Source organism: Canis lupus, chromosome 19, assembly GCF_048164855.1.
Source record: "Canis lupus baileyi chromosome 19, mCanLup2.hap1, whole genome shotgun sequence".
NCBI classification, from domain to species: Eukaryota; Metazoa; Chordata; class Mammalia; order Carnivora; family Canidae; genus Canis; species Canis lupus.
The window spans coordinates 9,501,314-9,516,040 of NC_132856.1; the positions used below are offsets into that span (position 1 = coordinate 9,501,314).

Consider the following 14,727-nt stretch of genomic DNA (forward strand, 5'->3'; position numbering starts at 1 on the left):
AGATGCCAGCTCTGTGTGGGAGCCCGTGAACTGGTAAACACTGCCTCCACGTCACCACCCATAATCATTAGAGACCGCGTATCCATTGAAGACCCCCCACCCCGGGGCCTGACGTATCAGAGACACTCTTCATTCTGTACCTGTCCATAAGAAACCTTTTTTTTTTTTTAAGATTTTATTTATTTATTCATGAGAGACACCGAGAGAGAGGCAGAGACGCAGGCAGAGGGAGAAGCAGGCTCCCTGCAGGGAGCCCGATGCGGGACTGGATCCTGGGACCCTGGGATCATGCCCTGGGCCAAAGGCAGATGCTCAACCACTGAGCCCCCCCAGGTGTCCCCCCATCAGAAACCATTAAACACCATGATGGGATCATAAACTCCAGGCATCATACACATGCCCGCCGTGCACACTGGAAAATAGCTATCAAATCTGTTCTAAACTTACAGCAGTTGCCCAGACAAAAGCAGATGCAGACCATGGGGATGCAGATGCAGCCATACCTGGCTCAGGCTATTTTTCTGCAGAGGGGTTGCTGAGCTGAGGTTTGTCAAGTGGCTCTTACAGGTGGCACATGGCTGCTCACGTGTGCAGGGGCCTCTGGGCAGCCTCAGCACCCACCGCCCCACGTCAGGTCCCCAGAGAGGCAGGAGAGGGAGGGAAGTTTCCAAAAGGCCTACTATGCCAGGTACGAACAGCCTCCTCTGGGGTGTACTAGGATGGGAATCCAGAAGATAGTAGCAGCAAAGGGTGGAGTCGGCCTTTGAACTCTAGGACCAAAACCAGGCACAGGAGAGATGTCCAGTAAGTGTGTTAGTGAATGACCTGGGTGACAAATGCCTTCAAGGAAGGACAAGAAGGATGGGCTGCACTTTCTGGACTGCTCTTTCTGGGTAAATCAAGGAAGGTTTTCTGGAGGTGGTAGTAAACTTTCATCTGGGCTTTGGAAGACTAAATAGCTCAACAGAGGGGAGGGGTGGGCCTCCTGGGCCAAGAGCCAGATGAGCCAAGACACAGCAAACACCCTCAAATGCCAGACGTGTTTTGGAGCCTGGCAACAGGGTGGGATAAACACAGCAAGACTGAGAGTGAGGTGAGAGGAGTCCTTTGGGACAACCTTAGAGAGGCCATGATGAGTACAGGAGTTGGTTGCAGTCATCAATGGGGAGCCATGGAAGGTTGTAGAGCAGGGCAGGGCTGCTGTCAGAGCAACCTTGAGCATGAGCTCCTGGTCTGATCTTTTCTGGTCTCCTTTCTCTCCTCACCTTGTTTCTAGTTTTTCTCCAGGCTCCTTCAGCCACCAGCAGGAGACAGAGGGTCTGGCTATGGCCCCTATGTCCCTGTTGGCTTCAAGTCCAGGGTCTCAACTACTCAGGCCACAGCACTAATTCTCTCCTCCACCGCCTCCAGGCAGGTTGTGAGCCTGATGTGCCTGCGCAGCTTTCAGAGAGAGAGACCAGCCCTGAGGGAGCCAGCCTCCCCTGCTGAAGGAAGGGAAAGTTAGACAAGGTGGGTCCAGGCTGCGTCCCTCACCCGCAGTGTGACCCGGGCAAGCCACTGCACTCTCAGAGCCTCAGCAGAAACCCCCATGTGCCAGGGCTGTTGGTGAGGCTCAAGCGCCGTGCCATGCCTAAAGCACCTGGCTTGTTAGCATGTCCTCTCCTCCCTCTCCCCCTTCACCCTGTCCCCAGAGGAAGGCTGTCACAACACACATGCCTGGGCCGTGCTCCAGAGAAGCTGAGTCAGTAGGTCCGGGGTGGGGTGGAGGGGCTCAAAATTTGCATTTCTCACATGTTCCCAGATGATGCTGAAGCTGCTGGTCTGGAAACTACTCAGTCTCCACCAGGCACTCCCCAGTCCCAGGCCACACCCCATTTAAGTCAGAATCTCTAGGTTTGGGGGTCCGACATTAATATTTTTTTAAAGCTCCCGGGTGATGCCAATGTACAACCAAGTTAGCAGCTAGTGGCTTGGGGAAGGGAACGGGGGTGGCTCAGTAATAATGACAGCAACAGAAGAAGCAGGTACTACTTACCAGGCCTTTACCAGGAGACGGGCACCCACCCAACCAAACACACTCAGTGCGTTCCCTCCCCTCAGTGACTCCATGAGGTGGGTGCTGTTCTCATTCCCAAGTGATACACCAGGAAACTAAGGCCCAGAGAGGGGAGGTCACCTGCCCAAGGTCACAGAGCCAGGAAGTAGCCTTGGGCAAGGCTTGAAGTTAGGTCTTTCCTACCATTTCATCATTTTGTTTTGAACCTTGTGAATTCCCAAACATCCCAGAAGGGGTCTGGTCTGTGACAGGGTGGGAGCATGTGGACTCCCCCGTCCTGTGTGATGCCCCGGGCCACTCACCTGCACACGGACACACAGCCACAGCCTCGAGTGCACACACACACCTGCTCAGACAGCCTCTCTCACTTACTAAGTCACGCACCTGCCCTCTGGGTGCATCCCCCAATTTGAACCCTTTCTGTTTTTTAAATGCAAATAAGGGCCATGAAGCCACCTTTGGCCTTCCTGGGGAAGCACTGGCTATTTTATCTGAAATTTCCTAAGCACCCCAGAGCTGACAGGACCAGGCTGATATGAGCCAATGAAGGGTCTAGCTTAATCAGGTAAAGTCACTGTGGGGCATTTGTTCTGAGCAGACACAGCCCACCCCTCACTACATCAGGCTGGAAGAGGGCAAATGTGACCCCTGGGCTCTGTAGCAAGGGGCCTGACTCAGCTCCCAGCAGAAGAAATCTGTGCCTCAATATACATACCTGTGTAACGGGGTGATCGCAATAGAGGAAGAACTTCACGGTTCACAGAGCATTGTCAGAGTCTTGGTTCTGTTTGAGCCTCAAGTGAAACAACCTGAGGGCCCCCAAAGAGGGTGAGTTATCTACTCAGAGTCACACAGCAAACCAAGTCTCGGGACCTCTGAGGTAGGGGTGTGGCATGGCAATAGTGGTAGGTCCAGACACGATCTCAGACAGTGGCAATGCTGACAGAAATATCCAGGAAGCACATTCCAGACCCAGAGTAACAGCAGTAGTGGCAGTGTGGTAGTTAGTAAGGGTGGTGGTAGTTAGTAGTAACAACTGCATCTATGATTTATGAGAGCCAATATATGCCAAGCACCAGCATCTGGGGGAGCAGTTTGTTTTTGTGCTAATGCTGAACTGCAGATGGTAAGTTACTTTTTACTTGAAATCATTTGCTCAGACATCGGGCAGGTTGATCTGGTCAGGCAATGCCCCCCACGTATCAGCCAAATTCAGGGGGCAGGGTTTACTATGGGTCCTCCTGGGGTTGAAAGGAATATCTGGTGCCCCTTTCCTGAGAAAGGGACGCTCAGCCTTGTGGGGGGACTCAAAGCAGGGAAGAAGAGGTCAGAGGTCACGTGGATGCTCAGAACACTCTGGCCTCCCAATGGCCAGAGGCCCCTACTTTTGGCAGAGAGCCCAGCCTGTTGGCATGAGGTGCATTGTTTCAATGCCCCACACAGGAAGAGCAGAGCCCTGCCCCCCGAATACCGGGCCCAAAAGTCAGTCCTATTTTATATGTCCCCATTCTCTCATTTGGCCCCTTCACCTCTCACCTCCCTGCACCTTTACCTACTTCTGCGCTCCCTTTTTATCCCGATTTATTATACATATGCTACCTCCTAAGCAGCTTATAAAAGCTTATCTCATACAAAAAGATTTTTAAATGACTTAAGTGAGGAAATTCAGATGAAGGGAAAAAAAGAGAACTAAGATGATGATTTACAGGCACAACACATGCCACTGAGTCCTCCATGCAGCTCCAGAGGTGAACTGCAAATTTACCACGGAGCTACCAGACAGGCAAAGGGAAGGGGGCAACAAGATGAGTTCCATGACCCAAAGTCTCCCTTAGATAACCCTCGCACCCTCACCCCAACGCCTGCAGAATGATGACCCTGCGTGGCACCAAATAGATGTGTCCTCTTCCATGGAGACCATCTGCCCTCTCGCTTGAAGGGCAAACCAGGGATGCTCCAGCCACATTGGCCAGTTCCAAGCCCTTTGGGGTTTCTTCTGCCTTAGCCAACCCCTCTTCCTCCACACAAACCCTTTCACCTGATTAACCCCCCCCCACTCCTTCTGACCTCACTCGATTACACTTCCTCCAGGAAACCCTTCCTGGCACCATGGTCTTCCTCACTGCAGTACCCCCATCACATAGAACAATGTTTGGCTTATAGGAGGTGCTCAATAAGTATTTGTTGATTGATCAAATAAGCAAGTGGATGATTGGATGCACGCTCTCTAATAGGATTCTAACTACTTTCTTTACCTTGAGAGGGGTTGAATGGGGGGGGGGTCTCTTTAGACCGGAGGATCCTGGGGGCTTGGCATCTAGAGACAGGATGCCGTAGCAGATCATCCAGCCTCTGGGTGCCCTCTCTCTTCCCTTCTCCCTAGACATCCATTCACTTCAGCCCACCTATAAGAAAGTCACTCCCCCCCACCAAAAAAAAGTCACTCCCTCTAGCCCTCTCTGCACTTTCTCTTCCTGGCCCCCAGTTCCGTGCTCCGGGTCCAGACAATACAGAGGCTCTCCCTCCTCCTGAAAGAACTTAAGCTGGTGCTCACTCTCCCCCAGGGCTTTCCTTAGCAGGAAACATGTCCCCAGAGCCAACATAAGGCCAATGTTTGGGCCAGAGAGCTCTCAGTCACAAGTTCTGGCTCCCTGGGGTCCATGCATATAACCTTGCTAAGCCAGACATCAGGATTTTCATGTGGAATTACCTGAGTTTTTAATGTTTGCAACAAATTATTTTGTTAACACCATACAGGTGTGCAACTGACCAAACAAGACATCTTTGATGGCCTAAGGCTGCCATTTGCGGCACTCTGGGCTGGGTACAAAAGAGCTAAGAAGAGAAAGGCATTCCAAGCAAAGGAGTGAGGACTGACAGGGGCAAGGGCTTAGAGGCTGGGGAAAAAAATCCAAGGGCACCTGGGTGGCTCAGTCAGTTGGGTGTCTGTCTGCCTTTGGCTCAGGTCATGATTCTGGGGTCCTGGGATTAAGCCTTTCATCAAGCTCCCTGCTCAAGAGGGAGCCTGCCCCTGCTTCTTCCTCACCCTCTGCTCCTACTCATGCTTGCTCTGTCTCTGTAGTGCTCGCTCACTCTCTCTCTCTCTCTTGCTCGCTCTCTCTCTTAAATAAATAAGTAAATAAAATCTTCTAAAAAAATCCAGTTGTGCCCAGGATAGCTGGATAAAGAGGAAATTTGGGGCATAGATTCTTCAAATATCCAATGATAGCAAGCAGCCATTACAACAAATAATTCCTGTACAACCAAAGTTTCCCGTGCCCTGCACTTGGCTTTCTCCTGTTACATGACTAATAGAACACACAAATTCTGATCCCAGTAGGAGAATTTGCACAAGTTCTGGAGGATTTTTTTGTTTTTTTGTTTTTTACCATGAAGGTACAACTACTGTACCTGTACAATTTACAGAGAGCTTTTGCAGACATTCCTCTGTGTATGGCTCACCACAGTCTAGGGGTTATTTTGCTCCCATTTTATTAATGAGGAAACTGAGTCTCCTAGGGATGAAATAATTAACCCAGTATATCCACAAATCTGGCTCCTTACTCGGTGCTCTGTTCTCTGCTTCTTGTGCAAAAAGAGATTTGTGTTGGAACCTCACAACCCCACACTGCTTCTTACATCAATTCCCAGCCACTGTGTTTCTGAATTTTCAAGGCCTTGCTGGCTTTGTCCAGTGATATTTGACACAGAATGTTAATTTTTAATATGCTAAATGGTGAGATGCTCCTTAATCTAAATTGAATCTCCAGCACCATTCATCTTTCACACCACCTTCTGTTGTTTCTGCTCCCCAAAATCGTTATGTCAATTTCCAGCCAAAAGGCAGGGAGACTTCAAGATTCCACTCCTGGAAGGGCTGTAGTAGGTGAATTGGACAGTGGGATATCCCACCTCTAGGTCTTCAAATCCAGTAGCTTTGGACACAAGGTATCAGAAACACCAGACATCAGCCATCAGTCAGGCCAATCCTTCATGTCACATGTGGGAAAATTGAGGTCTAGAGAGGATAAGAGGCTCATCTGCACTCATATGCCCCTTCCACTGTACCTGCCCTCACCTTGACCACCTCCTCCCCATATTACTGAAATCCCACCTGTCCAAAGACTTCCTCCTCCAAGAGGTCATGATTATCACCCAAACCATCTAAAACTGGGTGATAATCACACAGTATCCTTACCCAGTGTCAGACACAGCACTGTGCACCTACCGGGAAACATCCTGCCAAAGCCTTAACCAACCTCATGGAGCAGGCCCTACTGTGACCTGCATTTTTATGGATGGGGAAACTGAGGCACTGAGAGGTGAAGTCTTTTGCCCAAAGTCACTCAACTGGCAGGATTTGAACCCATGACATCTGCATTTAAACCCCATCTGAGTTCTTAGGGCTTGGTATCCCCAACTCTAGCTCGACCCACCTTCCGCTGAGAAGAAGAAGGTGAACGAGACGTCATGGCCATTATCTGTCATCTCGGTCACCCATCGTGAGCCTCAATACCCAAGGTTCCTATCTTGGGTGTACACACTGGGGTGTTTGTTGTGGGGAAACTGCCTCACAGTTTCTAAGTAAGACTGGCCCTACAGAACACAAATATTTTTATCCATGAGTTGTTATTTCTGAAAAACAGAAGGGATCTCAGAAACCTGTAGGGAGCAGGGCAGGACATGATGCTGGGGAGGGAGAAGTCCAGGACAGAGGAGGAAGAGTTAGAGAGGCTGTTCTTCTCTGGCCCATCCCCACTCTCCCCTTTTCTCCAGCCCAGAGCCTTAACAGTCTCACACCAGCAACCCCCAGGTTGAATCTAGCTCCCAGATGTGTTGTATTTGGCCCTGGACTGTTTCTAATGGGGGGATTTTAACATCAAATTCCAGGTGCCCAGCTTCTCTTGGAAGACTGCCACACTGGGTTCACATTCTCCCACAGGAGCTAAGAAAGAGCTGGCCCCTTAAGACGGGCTGGGATTCTTCACTTTGGCCCAGTCCCCACTATTCCCGGTTGCCTCCCGCCCACGCACTTCACTCATTCTCAAAAGTTGATCAGTCCCACAGCTGTGCAGATTTGCAACCCCTGCCCTGTGCTCTGTCCTAGGACCCAGGATCTCAATGCCTGGCCTGGACAACAAGAACCCCTGAGCCATGACCAAACTCCCAGAACTGGAGAATACTCATGTATTCAGCTGGTCACCCTGTAGACTCCAGAACATCTGAATCACAGACCCTCAGAAGAGTCACCTCTCTCTGAATCAATCAGATGGGCCCAGGTGATAGGCTGACCCCAGACTTGCTAAGCTGCTTCTAAGTGAAACCATTTTTCTTTTTAAGTTGCCATTATGACTGATACACATTTTTTAAAAATATTTTATTTATTTATTCATGAGAGGCAGAGACAGAGGCAGAGGGAGAAGCAGGTTCCTTGTGGGGATCCCAATGCGGGACTCGATCCCAGGACCCTGGGATCACAACCTGAGCCAAAGGCAGACGCTCAACTGCTGAGTCGCCCAGGCATCCCGTGAAGCCATTATTTATACCAAATCTATGAAAAGCCCCCAGATGTGAACCATCCCCAGCAGGACCACTTCAGGACCTGCAGACCTCAGAACCCCTGGGATCCTCAGGGTCCACCCATGGTATTGAACTCTTCTACTATCAAGATGAGGCTCAGAGACAGGAACTGACTAGTCAAGGCCCAGCAAATGCCTTAACAGGCCAGTGTTGACTAGTCATGGCCCCTTCCCTCAGAGGCCCACCATTCTCCCCAGTTCTCCCTTCTTCCTTTTATCAAAACCCACTCCCAGGAAAAAAAGCCTAAAACTCATTCACGTCATGGTATCCAGAACTGACGATGGCTTCCTTCTTCCAGGAAATCTAAAGGAATTGGAGCTTTTACTTAAAGAAATGAAGCCCAAGTGGAATAATTTTAAATGTTGACTATGGGTAGAATTGGACAAAGGAAGGAGGACAAGGAACCTTCCTGCAGTTCCTAGAATCACACTATATCATGCCGGTTTGCTCTCTACTTAGATGACCTAGATGGCCACCCCAGCATGGGCTGGTAGAGGCAACATTTCCACATGCTTAGGACAGGACTGACTTGAGTTCTGAGGGCCCCAAGGTGGCTCTAACCCAGCAGATTGATCTTGTGAAGGCCTCAATCAATTTTCCCATCCATATAATAGGTATAGCCTAGCTCTGGGATTCCTGATTCTTACTGCACAGGAGGACATTGGCTCTCCAGAGCTTATCTGTACTGCTAGGCCAGTGTGGGATCACCCCTGGAACAAGCCACCCCTAGGCTTTCCCATACTGTCTCAGCCAGGATGGCTTTTAGAGGCTCCCAGTGGAGGTCTCACTCTCAGCATCAGAGGAGGCTTGTACCCAGAATCCAGACAGGGGACATGCCTGTCTCCCTGTACCCCTGACCATAGGCTGTTGGACTGCCGGACCACTGAGCCCTTATGTCCATGAGCTGCTGGACTGTTCCCTTCTCATCACTCTCCCCAGCATGCAGCACCCAGCACCTGGCTAGGCCCACAGTGGAGGCCCAAGAAACAGGTTGAATAAACCAATGGATGGATAAGCTAACAAATGACTGGTAGAACTCTAGAACCATATGCTATTAAACCACTAGACCCCCATAATGATAGCAGCGGAATGTTCCAGGGCTCCAACACTAGCATGCTAACAGTACTGTTCTAGGGGTCCTTCCATATTTCCCCTTCTCTGAAGTGGACTGAGGCCAGAGTCTGATGAGGGTGTGCCTCTCCCCAACCCCTCCGTACCCACTCTCCAGCTGTCTTCATTAAGCCACAGATGAGCTGGGGTTAGGCTGGCCTCAGGGACAGGACTGACATTGCCCACTTGTGGGGGGCCCATTTGTGCTGCGTTCCTGGTGATGACATTCATGCCAGACACATAACACTTGGGCCTGTCACCCGTGCATTCAGTGGGTAGAAGGATTCTAGGGTAGTTGGTGGCCTCAGTGCCAGGACCCGAGGGACAGGAAGCAAAGCCATCTTTGCCCCCAAGGGACCCAGGTGGGACACAGATCCAGTGAATAGGTCAGCCCTGCTGGTGAAGGTCACCTAGGGGTGAGGGCAGGGTGCTGCTGACTGCCTGGGGCGGAGGGGAGTGCTGGTCAGCAGAGGCATTCTGAGAATGGACTTGCCAGTATATACGGAAGCAATGTCTCTCTGTGGCTCTCTGAACAGCATGAGCCAGGCAGGAAGTGTGCCCAGGCACTTGTGGAAAAAGTTAAGGGTGACACCAGTGACTTGGGGTGATAAGGGTAGTATCAAAGGAGGGAGAAAAGCAAGGATGAGTGCTGGCCTCTCTTCATCACACACTGGAATCCCACCACGCCAAGTTTAGCTCTCAGGCTCCTCTTCTAGGCGCAGATGTGCCCGGGGTGATTTGCCAAGCTTTTGGTCACTCACACTGTGGTGTGGGTGAGTTTGGGAGGGGACTTACAGACAGGCAAATAGAGCTGGGAGGAGGAAAGGGAAAAGGCACAGCTGACCAAACATGTGGCAAGAGGAACACACGAGCCATGCCAGTGGAGGACTGGCCTGGTCTGGCTGGGAGCAGGCCAAGTAGTGGAAATGCGGCTGCAAACATGGCTTGGAGGGTCACATCGAGAGTGCCAGGCTGAGAAACATGGGCTTTATTCTAGAAGCAGTGAGGAACCCTCCAAAAGCTGCTGAGAGGATCGTATTGGTGAGTCAGGGAGAATTGTCTGGAAGTGAAGAAACGGTGGGTTGGAAGGTCACTGTGTACCAGCCCTGCATGATGAGGACTGTGCTTTACCCCCTGGTTTATAAGATGAGCCATGACCACTAGCCTCGATTGGGCGTCTGACAGCCCCCAGGAACCACTTGAGCATGTCACCTGTGTCCACTGAGAGGTCAACTCCTCTGGGAGGATGCTCTGTGTCTCTCACTGTTCTATCCTAGTGTCTAGAACAATGCTGGGCATATAGTAGGTGCTCAACAAACATTGACCTCATGGATTATCTCATAAGATGCTCACAACCATTCGTGGGCTAGGTACAGTCATCTGCATCGCAGAGGAAGACAGTGAGGCTCAGAGAGATGGAGGCACAGGCTGGGGTTCAAACCCAGGCAGAGGATTCCGAGTCTGCTCAATGGGGAGGGAAGGAGGAAACACAAAGCAGGAGCAAGGGTGTGGTGCACGGTGGGTCTGGCGTTGGGTAGTTGCTTCCTGTGGCCGCCGTAACAAAGGACCACAATTCGGGTGGCTTAGAGTAAGAGCATTTAGCTCTCACAGTTCTGGAGACCAGAAGTCTGGAAACCAGGCATCAGCGGGGCTGTGCTGCCTCCTGAAGCTTTAGGGAACATGCCCTTCCTTGCTTCTTTGGGCTCCTTCATGAATCTGGCATTCCTTGGCTCATGGCTGCCTCCTGCCCTCTCTACCTCTACGTCACATGGCCTGTGCCCTCTGAGTCTGTGTCTTCTCCCTCTGTCTCTTAAAAGGACACTTGTCGTTGGGTTTAGGGCCCACCTAGATAATCCAGGGTGACATCGTCCCAAGATCCTTAACTTAATTACGTCAGCAGAGACCATTTTCTTAACTAGGGTCACATTCACAGTTTCTAGGAATTAGGACGTGGACATACCATATGCGGAGGGGTGGTGGTATTCACCCCACTACATTGTGTCTCTGGCGTTTCACGGGAGCCCACTCTGGGCCTGAAGCGAGTGTTGGGTGCTGGCCTCTTGGGTAGTCCCTGCAAGTTTCCTGCCTTGTCTCCCCTTCTCTGTGCTTCACCACAGGGCCTGCCGCACACAGGCCCAATCCTGAGATCGCAAGCATCTCTCTCAGGCCGCCCAGGCCAACCTCTCTGCGCTCTGTCCGCAGGTTTGCCAGGCACCGCTCCAGATCTGGAAAAAAGAAAGCAGATTTTTGGGCAAAACTTTATACCTCCAAAGAAGCCAAAAACCTTCCTGCAGCTGGTGTGGGAGGCACTGCAAGATGTGACGCTGATCATCCTGGAAATTGCGGCCATCATCTCCCTGGGGCTGTCCTTCTACCACCCACCTGGAGAGAGCAATGAAGGTAAGACCCCCCCACTCCCGAGCCTGCAACACGCAGGCCCAGCCACGCCTGAGGGTACCCAGGGCTCAGCCGAGGCTCCCTCCAGATGGGGAAACTGAGGCCCAGGAGGCAGGGCCTGACCCACATCCCCCACTTCTCCTATGTGTGAGATGCAAGGATTGCACCAACGCTGAGAATAACTACAGTGAGCATGTACTGAGCACTTACAGTGTGCTGAGCTCTGGGCTGAGTAGTCATCCTCCTAAAACCCCATGAGGTAAGGGCCATGATTATGCACATTTTAAAGATGAGGAAACCAAGGTATGGAGAAGTGCATTAACTCGCTCAAGGACATGGAGTGGGTGCCAGACCTGCTACCACCATGGGTGTGGCTGCCCAAACTTCCTCCTTCCAGTCCCCCTCTTGGATCATATCCTTTGCACATTGCGTGAGAAGGACTCAGCATCCATGCTGCTCCTCCTCCCTCACATTTCCATCCCAAGATTGGTTCAATATCATGCACAACTCAAAGGGCTGGCGCTAAATATGTTTTCCCACATGAGGAGTCCCTGTCTCAAGTGGGCTTCCCAAAATCTGTCCTGAGTTCTGAATGGGGACTCTGCTCTGTAGGCCAAGGAAACACTGTCCCATTCATCCAAGAAAGGTTCTGGAGCAGACCCACTCTTCTCAAAGTCAGAACTTAGGACTTCTAATGGAAAACCTCAACTTTAATTCTAGAAACCGAGCACCTGCTAAGGCTAAGGGCTAGGGCTTTATCAACTCGATAATTCTATCTATCCTTTAAAATGACAAAGTCTTTCAAACCCATGTCACACGATAGACAGACACACACACACATTACAGGATAAATGGGATCACATAAGAGATATTATTTTGTTGGATTTTTACAATCCAGTTTTTCATTAGTAGGATATTATAAACACTTGTTATTAATTATCATCTGGCATTTTTTTAATGAATGCCCTAAAAAGATAATCCTACTTTGTTCATTACTTCAAGCAAGCAAATAGAAAGTGAATAGTTTACAAGAAATACCTATCATGGGCCTCATTTCCCCCAGGCGAGAAGGTGGTCTCCGCAATTCCTTGATCATCTGTCCCCTCACCCTCTCTCAAGCCTGAGTTCCCCAAGAAATGAGATAAACAAGTCTATTAGGCCAACTACCTCAATTTTATGTTATATTACTAAATTGCTTTTTATCCTGCGTGACCTCTTTCCAGAGAGGAAATACAAAAGAAGGACACATCTCACAAGACGAAGTCAAATAGAAAGTCAGACAGGAAAGGAATGGAACAAATAAACTCACTATATTTGCTACCATGATTGGGATTTAAATTTGACTTTAAGCTTCCTGGCAGCCAAGGCAGAAAGAGAATTAGGATGACTTGCATAGCTTGAGCTATGCAACCAGGAGGGAAAACAGTTGTTTAGGAAGATAGTATGTTCCCTGACAGTGAATTCTGGGATGAACTTTCACATAGGACATTATAAGATGATGCACATTGGGAAGCAGTCTTTGCAGGAATTTCATAGAAAATGTAGAAGAAGATTGTACCTGGCTATTGGAATAAAACTTATGCGCAAGCATAATAATAACGATCATTCTTCTATTTTTATAGCCACCACTAGTTGGGAGTATTTACAGTAGAAATTAATTTGATCATCACAACAACCCTGTGGGTAGGTGCTGCTATCATCCAGGAGCCGAGGCCCTGAGACAGTAAATGACTTGCTAGGTCACACTCTAAGAAGCAGCAGAACCATGAATCAGACCCAGACATTCTGGCTTCTGAGCCCACGCTCCTATCCCTCGGCTGCATTTCCTCAGGAAGGGATGGGACTGTGTCAGTGCCACCCGGGTAAGTGGCTTCCTGTGACCCAGTTTAGTGCAAGATTAGAAGTCAGAGGGCAGATGGTGGAGGGGGTGCAGTAGGAGCACGGATTGAGCTTCTAGGGTGTGCCAGGAGGAGCCTCCCCACAGACAGCCCTCCAAACAGATGGCTGCAACCTCTTCCATCCTAGAGAGGGGGAAACCAAGGCCCAGAACAGTGAAGGACTTACCCAAGGTCACGCAGCTTATTAGGCAGTAGGGATGGATCTTAAACCCATGTCTTCTGGTGCTTTCTACTGCCCCACCCTGTCTCCAGCTGAGACGCCAGCTCAAGCCAAGATCTGTGTAGATGAGGGAAGCTGCACATATTCTGGCCCCATAGGGCCAGTACAGTTCCTGTACTCTGTGGCTATATGTAATCCCCGATATCCAGGACCCAGCCCGGGCTCTGAGTCTTGGACCTTCCATGTTGCCAGAACCATAGCCCGCCAAGTCAGGCTCAAGCTTCATTAGTCATGTCCAGAAGGCTGCTGGTGATGGACTTCCAGGCTGTAGAGCCTTGCAGCATCCATAGCCCTCTCCTGTTTGCTTTCTTGACTCAGGGGCCTCCAGATACTTGTCAGAGGTCACACGGGATGTTCGTAGCAGAGCTGGGATTGGGCCCAATTCCCTGCCCGTGACAGCTCTCCTAGTGTCTGAGTGTCAGCAGAGTGACAGACACATAGTAGGTGCTTAGAAAATATGTGTGTCTCTTCCACTTTCGAGGGCCTTTATTTGATGCCAGGATCCAATAACCATCTAGAAAGTAGCTTCCCTGTTTTACTGGTGGACAAGTAGAGATAGGTCCAGAGAGGCCAGACAGGTTCCCTGAGGTCAAACAGACAAAAGCCAAACCCTACAAATCCCCAGGTCCAGAGAGAGCAGCTGCAGGCTCCCAAGACCCTGTGGCCACAATCTGCAGAACCTGTGCTTGCCCCAGTCTGAAGGGCCCCAGAGGAGATCTCAGCACAGCCTGCCCAGAGCCCCCTTCCTCCCCTCCCTTATCTCTCCTCCCTGATTGCACCAGGGATAGCATGAGTTGTTCCCAGGGTCCAGCAGCTCCTGGTAGCTGAAGGCCTCACCCAGTAATCCATAGCCCCACTTTCTGGCCATGCCAAAGCACTGTGTGACCATCAGATGCTTCTTAGAAGGAAGTAAAAACCAATCGGCTTTTGCCTGCAGAGAGGCCTGAAGGACCCAAAGGGCTCCTTGGTATTGAATAGACGAAAGCAACAAGCAGGGTTGGGAGTCAAGGGAAAAGAGTGAATCCTGTTCAACCACCATACCCTTGGCTTCCAGAGTCAGTCCAAAGAGAGTAGTTCATGGAAATGGAGAGCAGACACGCTTATCATGGTATTGAATAGACGAAAGCAACAAGCAGGGTTGGGAGTCAAGGGAAAAGAGTGAATCCTGTTCAACCACCATACCCTTGGCTTCCAGAGTCAGTCCAAAGAGAGTAGTTCATGGAAATGGAGAGCAGACACGCTTATCATGTATCCAATATATGCCAGGCCCTTAGAAGGCTCTGGGCTCACAAAGTCATCCCACATTATAGCTTTTCAAACTGAAACTCAGAGAGGCCAAGTCACTTACCCAAGATCACACAGCAGAGCCTAGATTCGAAATCAAGTCTTTATAATTCCAGAACCCAAAGGCTTTCCATGGTCCTGGGCTATTTCTAAGTGTCCTGAATGCTTGTAATTGCTATAAT

General features: G+C 50.3%; 1 protein-coding gene across 11 annotated transcripts in view; it reads left to right on the top strand.

The window, feature by feature from the left end:
- ATP2B2 (ATPase plasma membrane Ca2+ transporting 2) overlaps window positions 1-14,727 on the top strand; it is a 372,053-nt gene that overhangs the window by 278,893 nt on the left and 78,433 nt on the right. For all 11 annotated transcript variants that reach the window (XM_072785140.1, XM_072785138.1, XM_072785142.1 and 8 more), the window contains one exon: window positions 10,949-11,146. In XM_072785140.1, coding sequence (XP_072641241.1) covers window positions 10,949-11,146 — 198 coding nt within the window. The remainder of the gene's footprint in view (window positions 1-10,948; window positions 11,147-14,727) is intronic.